This window comes from Ptychodera flava, chromosome 4 (genome assembly GCF_041260155.1).
Source record: "Ptychodera flava strain L36383 chromosome 4, AS_Pfla_20210202, whole genome shotgun sequence".
In the NCBI taxonomy this organism is placed as follows: Eukaryota; Metazoa; Hemichordata; class Enteropneusta; family Ptychoderidae; genus Ptychodera; species Ptychodera flava.
In genome coordinates, this window is record NC_091931.1 from 876536 (window position 1) to 894883 (window position 18348).

At 37.2% G+C, this 18348-nt stretch overlaps 1 protein-coding gene across 3 annotated transcripts in view; it reads right to left on the bottom strand.

Moving 5' to 3' along the window:
* Positions 1-16729, bottom strand: part of LOC139130341 (coiled-coil domain-containing protein 169-like) — a 34512-nt gene extending 17783 nt beyond the window's left edge. The window contains exon 1 of one of the 3 annotated variants that reach the window (XM_070696106.1): positions 15672-16729. In XM_070696106.1, coding sequence (XP_070552207.1) covers positions 15672-15773 — 102 coding nt within the window. In that variant the 5' untranslated portion in view covers positions 15774-16729. The remainder of the gene's footprint in view (positions 1-15671) is intronic. The other 2 variants (XM_070696104.1, XM_070696108.1) reach the window with 2 other exon arrangements.
* Between the last annotated feature and the right edge of the window lie 1619 nt (positions 16730-18348).

Here is an 18348-nt window from a genome sequence, read left to right on the forward strand (position 1 = left end):
CATCGTTTAGCCTAAAAAATACATTTCTCTCATCGACTACTTTATGTTACCTTTCTAAAATCTGTATTCGTTACTTACTGCCACGATCTTTACAGGAGCTTAATAGCTTTCACGGTTAAGGTTACACTAAGTATCCAAGCTGACCACTTGCAGTAAAAATATACGATAACTATCTTTCCCGTTCACCAATCAGAAGTTGTGATGACCGCAGCTATACTGTACACGAACCTATATTTAGGGTTACTGTTTAACAAAACCTAAAACACTGAATTTTGAGCTAGCGAACAACATTGTACTGAAAATGCAAGCGGTAAAATTATTTCTTACCCGACGCCGTTTTCGGAGTAGCGACCTAGAAGTGGACATTTTGGTTTTTAATACTCGCGGATAGTTGAAAATTCTCTCTTCGCCAAGGACATTGGAAAATCCATTACAATGGGAAGATTAACGGATTCCGTCTCTCTGTTATCATAGCCTCAGGTAAATCTCCAAGTCTTCTCTCTATATTAACTTTTGTTAGATTGAATGGTGCAGACAAAAATACATAGCGTGTTTACCAAGGATGGCTACATGTGACTACACATGATTTATACGGTTGTGGGATGTGATAGGAAAGAACGAACCCGCGTAAGTTTTTTTTGTGTTGACTTCCTGACTCACGTCTTTTTGTTACTTTATAATTGTTCTGTCGTGTGTTAAGGACATATTCTTTTGTTTGTGTGTTGTGTCTGTTACTATAGATTAAATTTCAAGTCATGCTTCATATGTGACAGTTTAATAACACTTCATATTTACTGGTAAATCGATCGTAAAATGATCATACTTGGGTTTCACTTTCATCAATTTTCAAGTTTTAAACGACAGATATTGATGTTGGGGCAATGGGCCAATTTGAATCATTTGCAGCATTCAAACAGAAACGTCTGTTGACAAGACTGGTCAAGATGCCCATTGGTTCCAGGCCTGGGATTCTTCCAATCTTTGTATCAAATCTATAGTCCTCTTCAATGGCTTCGTTCATATCTCACAGACAGATCTCAGTCAGTTACATTAAATGGTCAAAGATCACTGTCTCAAATGCTGCGATATGGAGTAGGGCCTACCTTAGGGCTCTGTTCTTGGACCTCTCTTGTTTACAATCTACATGTACATATCACCACTGGGACAGCTCATCCGCCGCCATAAACTCCAGTTCCATCAATTCGCTGATGGCAATCAGCTGTACCTGCCTTTCAAGAAATCCAATGCCACATCTGCCGTATCTTCCTTTGAAGAAACTGTCAACGATATTATGAGCTGGGTGACACAAAACAAGCTGAAGTTAAACGACTCTAAACGGAGGTAATTTTAATTCGCTCTAAATTTGACCATTCGCCAGCGCCTTTCACTGACATCACCATCTGTTCTAGTGTAATTGAGACAATTTTATTTGCTAGGAAGATTGGTGTAATATTTGATGAAAATCATACATTTCAACAACACATCGGTTCCATTAGCAGTGCTATTCACTTCCTCCTTCGCAAAATTGCTCGTATCAGAAAGCAGTTGTCCAGAGATTCCTGTGCCACCCTGGTCCACGCAGTTTACATGTCTTCAAAGCTTGGCTACTAAATGGCTTGCCTGATACACAGTTATAATGGTTACACCGTGCCCAAAATACAGCAGCTGGAATCGTAACGTTACAAAGACCGAGAAATCGAACCACATTGCCCCTATACTTTATGCAAAGTCCCTGGCATCCAGTACATTGTATTCGCATTGTTATTATTATTATTATTATTATTATTATAAAACATCTTTATTCAGGGTATCTCAATAAGCCTAGCAAACAAGATTCGTCGGCTTCTTTCCGTAGAGGCCCTCACACAACAAACACTCTAGTCAATATATACATGTATAGGCAAATCACAAAAGCAAACCGAAAAAAATTACAAAACTGTCATAAAATATAATAACACCATGTTGTCAACTATAAACAAGAATCTCTGTAAGAGGTTTTAAAATGTATAAAAGTTTTGGCCTGTCTTACATATTCTGGCAATGAGTTCCATAGGTTAATTCCACCTCTGTAAGTGAATTTATGTGTTGCACAATTATTATGAACTGAATGTATACACTGTCAGCATTGCTGATATGTGTATTGTACTTGTGAATATTGGAAACCCGTGTAAAGCAATCTAAAAAATATGGTGTGGGCTATGCCGTGGTAACATTTATACACCATTGAACAGATATATAAATGTAATTTACATGACGGGGTGTGTGGGTAACAATTTAGAATTAATTTACCTGCTCTATTATGTAGTATTTGAAGTTTTGACAGTAGCTTACTAGTACAGTTTGACCTGATGATATCCCCATAATCAAATATTGGCAATACCATAAATGTAACTAACATTTTGGCAGTTTTCTGGGGTAAAGCAGACCTGATTCTGAGAATAATACCAAGCCTCTGTGATATATTTTGCACTTATTTTGGCAATGTGTGACTCCCAGACGAAAAGCTGGTCAAACCATAAACCCAAGTATTTAAAAGTGTCAAGCTGTTCCAATGCTTCATCACTGACTTTGATATTCAAATTATTTTTAACGCCTTTCATTTATCTCCTCGGCCCGAACATCGTACACTTAGTTTTCTTAACATTTAATGTCAATTTGTTTTGTATACAAACTTTCTGCTGATTACCTACAAAGCCCTGAATGGACAAGCCTAGACTTGGTTCAAGTCTGTGATTTGTGAATGTTTGAGTGGAGTGAACGCGATGGTTTGTATTTTGTTTTCATGTGAAACGCGTGAGTCGAGTGGACGCGATGAGTGGGGTGAACGCTATACAGGGGGAGTATCCGGCAGAAACTAACTCACTACTGCGCAGACTCATGCATTCAATCGCTGGGAAACCTTGGCCTGGGCTGCCAAATTCCAAATAGGTTGGTACGAAATAGGAGAGACACAAGAGAAACTATTATAAATGGTTTTATTTGTTTTAAATTCACCGACTTGAACCAAGTCTAGGACAAGCCCCGGTATATCAACAAGTGAAACGGTTGCCATCACTCCTTCGCAACCAACTTTCTATATGAGTACAACGCCAATAAGCAAGGGCCTACTTCTGTCGATTTCGTATCAAATATCGGAATGTCGCCTGGAAAATGACCGTAACCAATGTATGCATGTATGATAAAGGTGTTTTTTACACATGTGTCCGCATTTTGGACACATCACTCGAATATCACACGACATCGACCCAACTGCGTGTCTCGTCTGCGTTTTTCGGCCATATGTAAGGTTCTGTTGTTTGTCCTTAGGTGAAGATTAAAATGCAAAGCTTCACAGAAGCTTAATCCCAGGTACGCTTGATTTAAGATTTGGCAAAGATCCTGCTCCAAGCTTTGGAAACAATCCTTATCTCAAGATTTGCAAAAAAGATTGGATTAATCTTTATCGACGACAAGCTTGGCCGAAGAGCATTGGCAAACCTTCACCCAAGCGTATTTAGAGTACCGCCAAGCAGTGGACTAAGACCATATAGGTACTGCAAAATCGCGTGTATAGGCAACCCAGAACGACGCAAAACATTGCTCCCCTCTGTCAGTTAGGCGCTTACTTAGTCTTCCCTCAAATTCTGTCAACCACAGCTTCCCCCTCTCTCTACGCATTTCCGGTACCCACTGTCAAAAATTTTTCTCCCCGCCCACTGAAAAAGATGAAATTTCTTCCCCTCCCACAGTAGGCCTAACTATCGATTTTTTCTGATTAGTTTTGAAATTTGCCCTCCCTCTGAAAAACTGCGCACGAACACCTTTTTTCACGAACAGCTTAGTTGGCGGCAGCTGACTTCACAACTTTAGTAGTTGTTAATCAAAATCCTGTGAATTTGAGTGAAATTATGCTACTGACATTTTCTATCACGTACACTGCGCGGGTTTGAAATTTCGTTCTGTGCGCTTTATAGCGGACGCGCTCTACGCGTGCGGGACGGGCATCCCAAAAAAGCTTTACAAGTAATTTTGACGTTTTCGCTGTAAAATTGGACTAAATAGGTGTATAATAATAAGGTTATCCACAAATACCGGGATTTATGTCCTCGTACATTGTTATAGTCTTCGACGCTACGCGTCTCGGACATACCTCCGCTGCACGATGTACTCGGACATAAATCCCAGTATTTTGTGAATAAGGGACTGGTCAGTCTCTTCAGCTTGGGGGGGGTCACCCTGTTTTTGACTTTGGTGATAGGGAGCCATGTTTTTGAAATGCCCAATAGTGTGTTTTTTCATTTCAACATGGCTCATACTTGTGAAAATTGCATTGTGCCAACCACAAATTTCATCATTCAGTTGCATTTTTCGGCGCACCCTTCGGGCGTGTAACTTTGATAAGACATATTTTTCAGAGCCCCATCCTAGTGCAAAACTTTAATATATCAGACATATATATATCTGAAATATGAAAAGCATGACAGGTTCCTGATACTTATCTGTTTCCTCTACGAGAATTCAGTATTAGAAAGCAACATGCGCTAATATTTCACAATCACATTTTTCTTACAACATTTCTGGACATCTGCTTATGCATAAAAAGAGTGGAGTACATTCACAGCTCATTCAAAATTCTGTATTCAAACTTTAGAATTGACACCTTTAAGTTCCTATCTTACAACTGACACGACAACAATTTCATTAAAACACAGAATGACTGAATGTTTAAATTATACCCAAAAATTATATATATTATTATTATTATTTAACTTTATTTCGGACTAAATATGTCCATAGAAATCTCAGTACAATAATGAATTAAGGCACAGATAAATAAATATCATAATACACACTGAAGAAGTGATTTTAGTGGTGCATTATCATGCAAAAAAAACCACAACCGCTCAATGGAAAAGTGATTTTATCCACATTTTGCGGAGATCAGAAATAAAATACATGGAATCATAAACTTGACGTACACTCATATTTCACTGCGTGATAAACGTTCTATAAAACCATACATTTGTTTTCTAAGAAGAGCATCAAAGTTGCATAGCCATTTGTGACAAACATGGAGCTGGCACTACTTCGTCTCTCATAACCCAAAAAAATACGGGCGGCATTGTTGTAGGCAACTTTCAGTTTTCTCATGGCATCAGCAGAATATTTGAACCAGAGGTTGCCACGGTACAATTGAGAGCAATACACTTTAAAAATTCTACATTTCACTTGAAAAGAGCACAAGGAAAATTTCCTTAGCAACATATTTGCTGAGACATAGAATGCTCTCCTTTGTCGCTCAATATCGCTATCGTCTCTAAAGTTATGTGTTAACAAAAACCCAAGATATTTCTTTCTTTCGACAAAAACAATTTTGACACCATTGTTGTAAACTTTAGAACTATCTGGTGTGACACACAAACATTCGGTCTTTTTCGTATTGAAGACAATGTCATGAGTATACTATAAATGCTGCAAATGATGACTAGTTTCTGTGTCCCTTTCACAGACGGACTTATCAGACAAATATCATCAGCATAAAAGAGGTGATTGATGAACATGCCACCAATATTACAACCTGTTCGTGAAGTTTCAAGTCTATAGCTTAAATCATCAATATAAATATTAAATAGTTTCGGTGACAATATTCCACCCTGCTTAACGCCATTTTTCACGTTGAAACCCTCTGAAATACAACAGCCCAACCGGATAAAAATATATTGCGACCTATACCAAACAAAGAGAAACCTGACAAAGCAAATAGGCACTTTACGAAAAATCAACTTTTTAAACAATGTCCAGTGATTAACACGATCAAATGCTTTGGAAGCATCCATGAAAGTTACAATTACGTTGCTACCATGTTTCCTATAATAGTGAATGATTTCTTTCAGGATGAAAATGCACATGTCGGTTGAATGATCCTTTTTAAACTCAAATTGGAAGTTTCAAGTGAAGTGAAGTGAAGTTTCAAGAAAGGACTCAATTCTGTTCATTAAAACTAATTCCATAATTTTCGATGCAACAGTCGATAATGCAATAGGCCGGTAGTTATTTTTGTCATTTGTATTCTTATTCTTATCTTTAACAATGGGGACTAAGATGGTATCCGAAAGTCTATTAGGACAAACAGCATGAACAAGCATCGAAGTAAAACACATGCTAAGCAAAACTGACACCTTGTCACTGGCATACACAAAATGCTCCGCAGAAAGTGATTCTGGACCAGCAGATTTACCTGTTTGTAGATTACTTATTGCATTACTAACATCACTGGGTAAAATAATGATATCCACATCACCTTCGCAGTTATCAATCATGTCTAAAACCAAATTCTTGTCATTTTTTGCTCACGTGTTGACACACGTGGGCATATGTCGCAGCGATGTCTGTCTGTCTGTGTCTGTCTGTGTACTCAATATCTCAAAAACGGCTCATCAGATCAGAATCAAATCTGGTACATAGATTCAGTTTGCAAATGGCAAGAACTGATTAGTTTTTGGTGGGTGTGGCTTGCTTACTTTTAGCTCATTTGCATAATTAATGATTTTAGAAAAACTGATGTATATTGACAACGACTGCACACAATTTGATGAGATTCGCTACAAATGTTGATCACACCAAGATATATCAGCTTTGAAAGATATTAAGGGGTGACATGAAAGATAATTACTAATTTGCATGTTTAATGAAATTTCCTAATTAGGAGTATATATCTGAATTTACTCGATCAAAATTGACGAAACTTGGTACGCATATTGAAGCTACTATGATTTAACATTATTGAAAGTCATTAAGCATTTTTACTTCATCCAAATCCTAATTTGCATATTTAATGACCTTTTGAAATTAAGGATATATATTTGAAGTTACATGAGCAAAGTTGATGAAACTGGCTATGTACATTAAAGATACTATGATAGAACATTATTGAGAGTCATTAAGCATTGAACTTTAGCCAATTCCTTATTTGCATATTTAATGAACTTTCATAATCAGGGATATTTATCTGTATTGACCAGACCAAAGTTGATGAAACTTGCTATGTACATTAAAGATACTATGATAGAACATTATTGAAAGTCATTAAGCATTTTTTCATCAGCCAATTCCTAATTTGCATATTTATGAACTTTCCTAATTAGGGGTATTTATCTGAATTGACGAGACCAAAGTTGATGAAACTGGCTATATACATTAAAGATACTATGATAGAACATTATTTAATGAACTTTCCTAATTAGGGATATATACTTGGATTTATTTGATCAAAGTTGGCATAACATGCTATGTACATTGATGATTATACCAGGTTATACCAATATTGGAAGGCATTTCGCACTTAAGTTTTCATGTCAGCTAATTTATAGTTTGCATATATAATGAGCTTTCAAAGTTTGGAATATATAGTTTGAAGGTTGAAGGACTTGACCAAAGGCAATTACACTTGCTATATAAAGTGGTGATAGAATGACAGCAGTCAAAGAAATTAATTATTTTTATTTCAGCTAATTAGATATTTGAATACTTAATGACCGATAGAGTTAATCTGTGGTGAATATTGTTCATTATGTTGATCATAATACTTTCAAAGAAGTTGCAAACATGTGGCAAAGGTTCAAATTTACACATAACTGCAATATATAATGAAACACGTGAGCATTTACAGTTCATATCTGGTTAGTATGGACAACATTAAAAAGATTACTGTAATGCTCACGCCACATTTCTGCAATATTTGCATCGCCACTACAGCCACTTACGTTATTTGGCTTGGAAGAAATCATTGCATTTATTTTATGAACTGAACGCCAAAAATTACTATTGTTACCAGAGTAAAGACTTTTAGCCGCAGCATCGGCTTTAATTTGATCTTCATTACGTCGACAGACTCGCAGTGCACACTTAAATTGCGCTTGAGTACGAACGTTTGAATTCAAAAAGTGGACCATTTCTAGGTTTTCCACAATCACGCCACAAAGTGAAAGCATCGCGAGCAATAGAGTGGATTTCTTTCAAGTGATCATTCCAACCTGGCACCTCATTATTGTTACTTTTATGCACATTGGGAATTACGTTTTTACTAGCGGAATACAGACTGTCAATAATATCATTATAGAACTTTGAAATACTTTCAACATGTGATTTATCACTGCAATGTACATTCGTACAACTTAAAGCATTGGTAGGAATGGATATGTTACAGAGAAGTCCTTCAGAGATATTGGAATAAACCTTGCGCTGGTGGTCATTAACCTTTGACCATTTCACCGTGCTTTCAGCTTTATCATCAAGACCACTATTACAATCAAATGATGGAAGTACATTAAAGTCGCAATTTATACTGAATGGAAAGTGATCTGATGACATTGCGTCATATAAAATAGACATAGATGTAATACAGTGATGAGCTCCATAAGTAGAGATACGGTGGTATAACCAAGATGTAGTACCATGAACATCACTGACGAAAGTGAAGGAGTTTTCATTTAACAAAACCTTGTCAGAGGTGACATAATTGTAATCACAACAAAAACTTTCTAGAGTTTTACCGAAAAGAGTATTGTGATCAGCGTTCCAATCACCAATTACCATAGTGTTATGGCAATCACTGGATTGAACTATTGAATGGATTTTAGCCAAATAATCTGTGAATACATCATGATTCTCCCTACTACAAGTAGGCAAATAAACACACAAAATGAGAAGTTTACATTCACCTCTATTTAGTTCAACACCAATGATTCTGTTATCTTGAAAAGATCTTACTTTTATGGCTTAACCTATAGATTTTCGCCATCGCCATAAAGATCGCAACACCGCCATAAGCTTACGGTCTTCCAACCAACAATCGTTCACTCGTATCGTGGAGGTAGGCTCCTTCTCTTCCTACCTCATTGTGTTACGTCCATGCTGATAGTAAGTCGCTATGGTGCCTATCTTATTTATCGTTTATTAAACATTGCAACTTTGTAGATACTACTACACCCATGTTGTATTGACGATAGGGTATTGTTATCAGTGCATAAGCTTACTCTTGGGCCGCGGCCATGCCGTCGAACCATCGATTACCAAAAGGTCAAACTAGCTGTGTCCGTAGTCGAACTGCCACTCTTGCTAATTTGTTTCCAGTGTTTCGTGTCATTTCCTTCAAATTCAGAATACTTAAAAGTTTAAACTTAAGAAAAATCGTCGATCAGATCGCCTACTTCAGTCATCACATGTCTGTTCGCACACTCCAAACAGTGGCGGCGCTCTCACTTCCGTTTCACTTCTGCTCTGTTCGCGGAAGACGCATACTTGTACTAGCGCATGCGTACTTTCTATCCGACTATTCCCGAAGAACATCGAACGTATCCGAACCGGCATAATCCATTTATGGGATTACCCGGGCAGATGCGTTATTGTTTGCGTAGCAAACAAGCGACATGTTTCATCTCCCTCAAAGGAGACAATAGACGTGCAGGCTCCTTCTCTTCCTACCTCCTATCAACAGGCGACTCACCGTAACAATCGAAATCTTTATGGACAGTGACAGAAAAGAAATATGTCAGCCAGTGTTCCTGTAACAAACAAATGTCATGTGTTTCACATAGTTCTCTGACAGCATTGAAAGAATTCCTGACCGAACGACAATTGTATGAAGCAATGCGAAGAGCTCTCATGTTAGGGAGCGTTCAGTTATTATGGCCGGGGGTGGGCCGGCAAATTCTTCCTGCGCATCAGTCAAAATAAGTGAACCCCCCTACCCATTGTACCAAAAAATTTATGACCCCCCCCCTTTCAAGATGACAAAAATTTCATGACCCCCCCCCCCCATTGCTTGAGTAAATTAGCTGCACACACAAACACCTCAGGGGTATGGAGCGATAGAATCCCCCAAAAAAGAGCTTAGATTTTTTCAAATGACCTTCCTTACAAAGTCAAAAGGTGTTAATGCTCAGATTTCCCATTCTGACTTGCTATAATTTTGAAATTACCCCTCAAAGGGGTTGGACAGAAATTACTGGTGGATCGTAATATTTTTGCGCAAGTGTGTGTGTACATATTTTGATATTTGGATTTAATTAAAAATCAGCTGTTGATAATGTTGATTCACTATACATGGTATACATATATTTTCTCATACATTTATGAGGAATCTATGTAATACTTTCTCAAAGCAAAACTATATCTATGCATTTATAGATATTTGATAATTTACATAAATGTACTTAAATGAAATAGGGTTGTTACAACTGGCATGCGGACAAAAAGTTTGACCTTAGAATTTCACCAAAAATGTTCATCCACTTTACATGGGAGTCAATGATAAAATTGTGAATAATTTTTTTTCCAATGAAAAACTTGGTATACTTGTACAGACGTTCAATAAATAACATAATTGTACTTGATTAGAATATGATGGTTAAAGGTGCATATTATGTGTTCAAGAAATCTGATTATGGAATTTCACTGAAAATGTTCATCCACTATACATGGGAGTCTATGAGGAAAGTATGAATAATTGTTTTCCAATACAAAAATAGGTAAACCCATGTACTTATGTACTCTCGATTATTGATATCAATGTACTTGATTAGATTAGGGTGGTAACAAATGGATGTGTTCGCCAGAAATTGGATTTTGGAATTATACCAAAATGTAGATTCACAGTACATGGGAGTCTATGAGGAAAATATGATTTATTTTTTTCCAATACAAAACTATCAAAATCTGTGTATTTATAGACATTTGATAATTCATTTTAAAGTACTTATGTAGCCTAGGATGGTTAAAGGTTGATATGTGTGCAAGAAATTAGATTTTGGAATTTCACCGAAATGCTGATTCACTATATAAACTGGAGTCTATGAGAAAACTAAGAATAATTTTTTTACAATGCTAAACTAAATTAATTTGTGCTTTTATAGGTGTTTGATAATTGATACAAATGTACTTGATTCAAATGGGGTATTTAAAAGTTCAGATGTGGACAACAATTATGATATTGGAATTTCACCTAAAAGTATTATTTAACTTTTCATGGTACTAGTAGTCTCAGTACAGGTAACTGTTAAATAATTTCCCTGACAAAACTTGCTATATCTCTAATATGTAAGTAATAGGAATGTTCATTGCCCTCAGTGCAGTGAGCTTGATTTACAATAAGACAAGCCTCAGAGTTGTCAAGTCAAGGTGTTCATGTAACAGATAATTATACTTTTGTTCAGATTTACAGGTGAATAACTTCAGAGAATGAAATCATGCAACGAATCATTTTTATCTCCAAGAATATTTCTGAACACTGAAACTGCTTTTTGACGGGACGGATACTTTTTTGAAAATGAAGTGACCCCCCCCTCTGAGCTGTTTGAAAAATACATGACCCCCCCCCCCTTTGCAGTTTTCAAATTTGAGGTGACCCCCCTGATTTTGCCGGCCCACCCCCGGCCATAATAACTGAACACTCCCTTAGTATTTACGGAGTTGATAATGCTTGCGAATCAAAACGCCTTCTGGCCATCCTTCGGGATTCAAGAGTGACGAAAAGTTAAGTGAATTTAGACACAAGAAACGAAGCATACGTGTTATATTTTGTTGTCAGCTAGTCGCTCACATTCGGCTACTCACAGTCCTTGTGGAGGGACCGTGGGCTACTTCGATGCGCATCGAGTCACCTATGTATTTCACGAGATCTTCTGGTCTGGTGTTGGGTTCCAGTCTACTAACAAAAACCGATTTTCGCTGTGAAACAACCGGTACCAGGGAGTAAGGTGCGGAATTGTGTCTTTTACACTGATGCATTTCTAAACTCCATGTATTGACTATGGGAGCTAATGTAGCTAAAGTGGCTAAACACAGCTAAACAACTACCAAACTATCGTTCTAAACTTTACAAATTTGCCACTATTTAGCTGGGGCTTTCTGGCCGACCAAGAAAAAAAAATTGGGGGTGATATATCCGATATTTAGCGAGATAATTATCGTTCTAAACTTTATAAATTTGATGCTATTTAGCGGGGGCTTTCTGGCCGACCAAGAAAAAAATTTTGGGGTGATATATCCGATATTTAGCGCGATAATTATCGTTCTAAACTTTATAAATTTGATGCTATTTAGCTCGGGCTTTCTGGCCGACCAAGAAAAAAAATTTGTGGTGATATATCCGATATTTAGCGCGATAATTATCGTTCTAAACTTTATAAATTTGATGCTATTTAGCGGGGGCTTTCTGGCCGACCAAGAAAAAAATTTTGGGGTGATATATCCGATATTTAGCGCGATAATTATCGTTCTAAACTTTATAAATTTGATGCTATGTAGCTGGGGCTTTCTGTCCGACCAAGAAAAAAATTTTGTGGTGTTATATATATGCGATATTTAGCGCGATAATTATCGTTCTAAACTTTATAAATTTGATGCTATTTAGCTCGGGCTTTCTGGCCGACCAAGAAAAACATTTTGGGGTGAAATATCCGATATTTACCGCGATAATTATCGTTCTAAACTTTATAAATTTGATGCTATTTAGCTCGGGCTTTCTGGCAGACCAAGAAAAAAACTTTTGGGGTGATATATCCGATATTTAGCGAGATAATTATCGTTCTAAACTTTATAAATTTGATGCTATTTAGCGGGGGCTTTCTGGCCGACCAAGAAAGAAAAATTGGGGGTGATATATCCGATATTTAGCGCGATAATTATCGTTCTAAACTTTATAAATTTGATGCTATTTAGCTGGGGCTTTCTGGCGGACAGGGAAAAAAAATTCGGGTTGATATATCCGATATTTAGTGCGATAATTATCGTTCTAAACTTTATAAATTTGATGCTATGTAGCTGGGGCTTTCTGTCCAACCAAGAAAAAAATTTTGTGGTGTTATATATATGCGATATTTAGCGCGATAATTATCGTTCTAAACTTTATAAATTTGATGCTATTTAGCTCGGGCTTTCTGGCCGACCAAGAAAAAAATTTTGGGGTGATATATCCGATATTTAGCGCGATAATTATCGTTCTAAACTTTATAAATTTGCCGGGGCTTTCTGGCGGACCGAGAAAAAAAATTTTGGGGTGATATATCCGATATTTAGCGCGTCTAATTATCGTTCTATAGTTTATATATTTGCCGCTATTTAGATAGGGCTTTCTGGCTGATCGAAAATAGTGTGAGCTTGTAGGAGCAATCTTGTAGAACCAGGAAAGTACTATTTGTTTCCCCAAGAGGTATGTTTGAAAATTCAAAGCTCAAAAGTGACTTGTCCCATAGATCTCATTGAATAGTACCTCGTATATAATTGACAATTGGAATAGGCCAGAAGTTGGCATGGGCTTGACGTTGTTAATTTAGAAGAGGAAAGTCTTAGAATCCAAAGCTCAATGTTACTTTTTCCCCAGACTTCCGTAAATAGTACCTCCTATATGATTGATCATTGCAACTGGCAAGAAGTTGAATGTTGGGAAGTAGAGAACAGTGGCCGTAAGTATGTAAGCATTGAAACAATCTTGGTGAAGAAAAATTGTCAATGTTTTTTTGCGCGTCTAAAACAAAGACTGTCAAATAGTTGCTGCTAGTGTCCGTGACAAATAAACCAGATATGCAAAGTGAAGACGAATATAAATAAATGTAACCATACTTCTACATTTCAAATGACCAAGGTGTGCTGAGATAATCTTATTTCCAGGACGATCGCGTCCATTTGTGCAGATTAAACGGTGCAAATTAATGCTAATAGCCTTATCAAACGTGTTGCCGGCCAAGCTGCCACCTCCAAGGTGGCTGCTCACAGTAAGATGTAGTAATTTAGAAAGTCGAACCTTGGATGAAAAACGTTTTCCAAGGATATATAGGATCAGGGACCGTGATAGGATCAAAAAAGATAATTATCGCTTTCAAAATAGCGTTGTAGATTTAGAAATTAGCTGAACTTTTTTCAAGAATATATCGGACTGAACGTCGTTACATCATTTCTGTTGTTATCTGTTTTTTCCTACGTGTTTAGAGTAAAACGTTTTAGCTTGTAGGAGCAGTCTTGTAGAACCAGGAAAGTACTATTTGTTTCCCCAAGAGGTATGTTTGAAAATTCAAAGTTCAAAAGTGACTTGTTCCATCGACCTCACTGAATAGTACCTCGTATATAATTGACAATTGGAATAGGCCAGAAGTTGAGGATGCAAATGCGACGTCATCCAGTGCACACGTAGGCTGGAAGTTGAATGTCACTAAGAAGGTCCAGAGAAATGTGACAGTGAGTAAGCTGACGAAAAATTGTGAATTTTATTTGCGCGTCAAAAACAAAGACTGTCAGATAGCCGCCACTAGCAAGATACGCGGAGTGAAGACGAATGTAAATAAATGTAACCATACTGCTACATTTCAAATGGCCAAGGTGTGTTGAGATAATCTTAGTTCCACGACGATCGCGTCCATTTGCGTGTTATAGCCTTATCAAACGTGTTGCCGTCCAGGCTGCCACCTCCCAGCCGCGTGCTCACAGTAAAAGATCAAGTCTGGCATTTAATTATCGTTCTAAACTTCATAAATTTGCCGCTCTTCAGCTCGGGCTTTCTAGTGGACCTAGAAAAATGTTCTGGGATGATATATCCGATCTTTATCGCGTCTAATAATCGTTCTAAACTTTATAAATTTGCCGCTATTTAGCTTTGGCTTTCTAGCTTACCTAGAAAAAAATTTTGGGGGTGATATGTCCGATATTTAGCGCGTCTACTTATCGTTCTGAACTTGATGAATAGCATCAAATTTATAAAATTTAGAACGATAATTATCGCGCTAAATATCGGATATATCACCCCAATTTTTTTCTTGGTCTGCCAGAAAGCCCCAGCTAAATAGCATCAAATTTATAAAGTTTAGAACGATAATTATCGCGCTAAATATGGGATACATCACCTCAATTTTTTTTTTCTTGGTCGGCCAGAAAACCCGAGTTAAATATCATCAAATGTATAAAGTCTAGAACGATAATTATCGCGCTAAATATCGGATATATCATCCCAAATGTTTTTTCTTGGTCTGCCAGAAGCCCGAGCTAAATAGCATCAAATTTATAAAGTTTGGAACCATAATTATCGCGCTAAATATCGGATATATCACCCTAAATTTTTTTCTTGGTCTGCCAGAAAGCCTTAGCTAAAAAGCATAAAATCTATAGAGTTTAGAACGATAATTATCGCGCTAAATATCGGATATATCACCCCAAAATTGTTTTCTTGGTCTGCCAGAAAGCAGATATTACTCTAGCTATATATGGGCTAATTTAGAAAGTTTAGAACGATACTTAGATCTGCTAAATATCGGATATATCACCGAGTAAAAGTTTGGCTGGGGAGGTCCGATCTAAACTCCAGCTGCATGTGTGCTAATGTAGAAAGTTTAGAATGATTTTTAGCTCGGCTAAATATCGGATAGTTGGGCTAGTTTAGTACATTTAGATGTAGATGTAGACAAATCAAAATTAGCTTTCTAAACTTTCAGCTAATTTAGAAAATTTAGATGTAGATGTAGACAAATCTAAATTAGCTTTCTAAACTTCAAGCTAAACTTTCAAAAAATGATAAAACACAATGCCGCACCTTAATGTTCTGGGGACAGAATACTTGCCACCCGATAACAATGCAGGAGTAAGATTGGCACCGCCAGCAAATATAGATCTAAATATAGATACTTGTGGAGGGTCCTCATGGTTACCGTTAACAACTGCATCTGCGTAACTGGAGTGCCTTCGCCGTCGACGTGCGTAAGAAACTGTAGTGAAGCCATCATTTTCCTTGTCACCAGCTGCCTCGTCATTTGTATGCTTACCCAGCTTGTTGGTACTTGTGATCACTGAATCACCCCTTTGACGAAGTTCATGTTCATTATCACCAACAGTCTCATTTGCATTTGTTGACACGGAATCAATAGGTGGTTCCTCCTCAGCACTTGCAGGAATGCATTCAGCAGCAACCATTTGTTCATTTAGCAATTTTAGTGTTTCTTTCAGCGAATGATTTTCAGAAATCAAACCACCGAGAGTATCTTTGATATGTCTGATATCATCAGAGGTTCTCAAATAAAGACTTGAAATGTTATTGACTTCAAGTTTCAGACCATCAAAATCAACTTTCATTCTATTGATTTGAGACAACAGCGATGACATGTCGATATGATTGTAGTCAACTGGAGGTAGTTTCGATAAATCTTTAGCAACAAAGCATGGAATATTCTGTGGCTCGATTTCAAGTAAGAGTGTCAAAGTATCTTGTATATTCGATTGCTTTTTGTTCTGGCCTTGTCGTCTCTTGAAGCGACGTGAGCTAAACTCTCCACATAAGTCAAAAGCCAACGACTTTGCAGCTTCAACATCATGGTCATTGTATGTCTCCACACACAACTTGACAATAACATCAAATGGCAATATGTCCATTTTGTTGACCATAAAACAAAGAATTTAATTTATGATGACATTACCATCAGATTGAGCATTCTGCAGAGCATCCTGATGTGAAGTAGACTTTCGCAAGTGCTGATGCCTGATAGGGTCACTGGAAATCGATGACAAAGGACCTGGGCTCATGTCAGCACCGCCGGTATCGGCCATTGTTCGACACATCTCGCTCCTGATCATCATATAATCTTCCTGTTGCAATCAAAACACAGATCAAGATCCCCTTGACACAGGGAAACACCCTGAGTTTTCCCACAATCAGCACAGCGTACCATGATTGTAGAAGTATTGGATAACTTACATAGAAATGCCAGCTATAACGGAGCTCGACGTGCTCGACGCATACAGCTCAGGCGTCATTACTAATTCTCTCTCTCTCTCTCTCTCTCTCTCTCTACTATATATATATATATATATATATATATATATATTATAATATATATATATATATATATATATATAATATATATATATATTATACACCTACTGCCGAAACATATGGGAGTTTGACCGTCCAATAACTTTCCGTATTTTGTATAGTACGCGGAGTCCCGAATACGGGAAACGCGCGACGCGCCTGTTTGACCTTTGTACTAGCGATTATCGGATGTAGACAAACTATTTTACGGCGAGTCATAGACATAATAATAACTTCCACCAAAATATATTCGTAGTATAAGGTTTAAAACACACTAAACACAAAACTGAGTCTAAATGCAATTGATTTTTATTTTAAACAAGTCAACAATTGTATGAAACATGGACATACATATACAGACAGACTGACATACACAGACTGGCACAGAGTGATGACATTGACCCCAAGTGTGCCTTGGCCAATAGAGAGTGATAAAGATATAACAAACAGCTGAATGTAATGATAACATAGTTAAGTATAGGCCTATACAGGCACTGAGAGTGAATATGTTACAGCAATTTGATTAATTTCTTTTCCTTTTCTGCTTCTGTGATAATCTTTAGGACAATCAATCTGCAAGGCAGTTTATGTATTGACAAATATGTTATCTTTTACAAGCACACAGTAAACTGTTCTTGATTTTTCATCTACAATTTTTGACATAGACTGAAATACATAACATGCAACCAATGTTTACACTTTGCCCATACACCAGATACATGGAGAAATTTCAACATACAATCATCAACTCAGAAACCCTACAGGGAAAAGTAAACATTGTTTTCTTCCAGAACAGCTGGTGCATCCACATCTGGAACAACTTACAAACTTAACCAATTACACAAGGATGATGACACAAGAGATAGTTAAACTGTGGTGAACTTGACTATTCCTTTCAAATCCTTACCTAACTTGACATCTTAAACTAAAATACACTGCATGGTTAATTGTGCACAAAAATACATCGGGGTGGACCATTTGATAAGGGATGGTATCTGGAAGATCGATGAGGTAGGCCTACATCATCTTTTTTATCCGATCCATTGTACATCTTTTTTCCCTACTCTCCCACCTTTTCTTTTTGTCAAACCTTCTCTGGCTGAATTTTTATTGGCATTTGTTTGGAATTTTTTCAAAATCTGCCAGATTTTTTTACCGCATTTCAACACCAAATACAGTTTACCATATCAAATGCTTACTAAATCACCACATTATATACTCTTAGTTCCAGTAGGTATAAAATTACCCAAAAAAATCTTAAAAATACAAAATGAAAGATATCCCAGTATGTTCCGCGCAGGGTTTTGGAAAGTTGGAATAGTGGGGTCACCCTGTTTTCAAAAGTTGGAATGGGGGGGGGGGGGGTCAGCCACTTTTTGATGTCGGCAAAAAATAATCCAACCCCAGGCCGAAGAAACTGACCAGTCCCTAACCTTAAGGTAATATGCACCTCGAAAGTGAAAGACTTAAACTTTTGCTCATATTTTCCTCAGTGAAACTTTGAACCATTCTCTTACCAA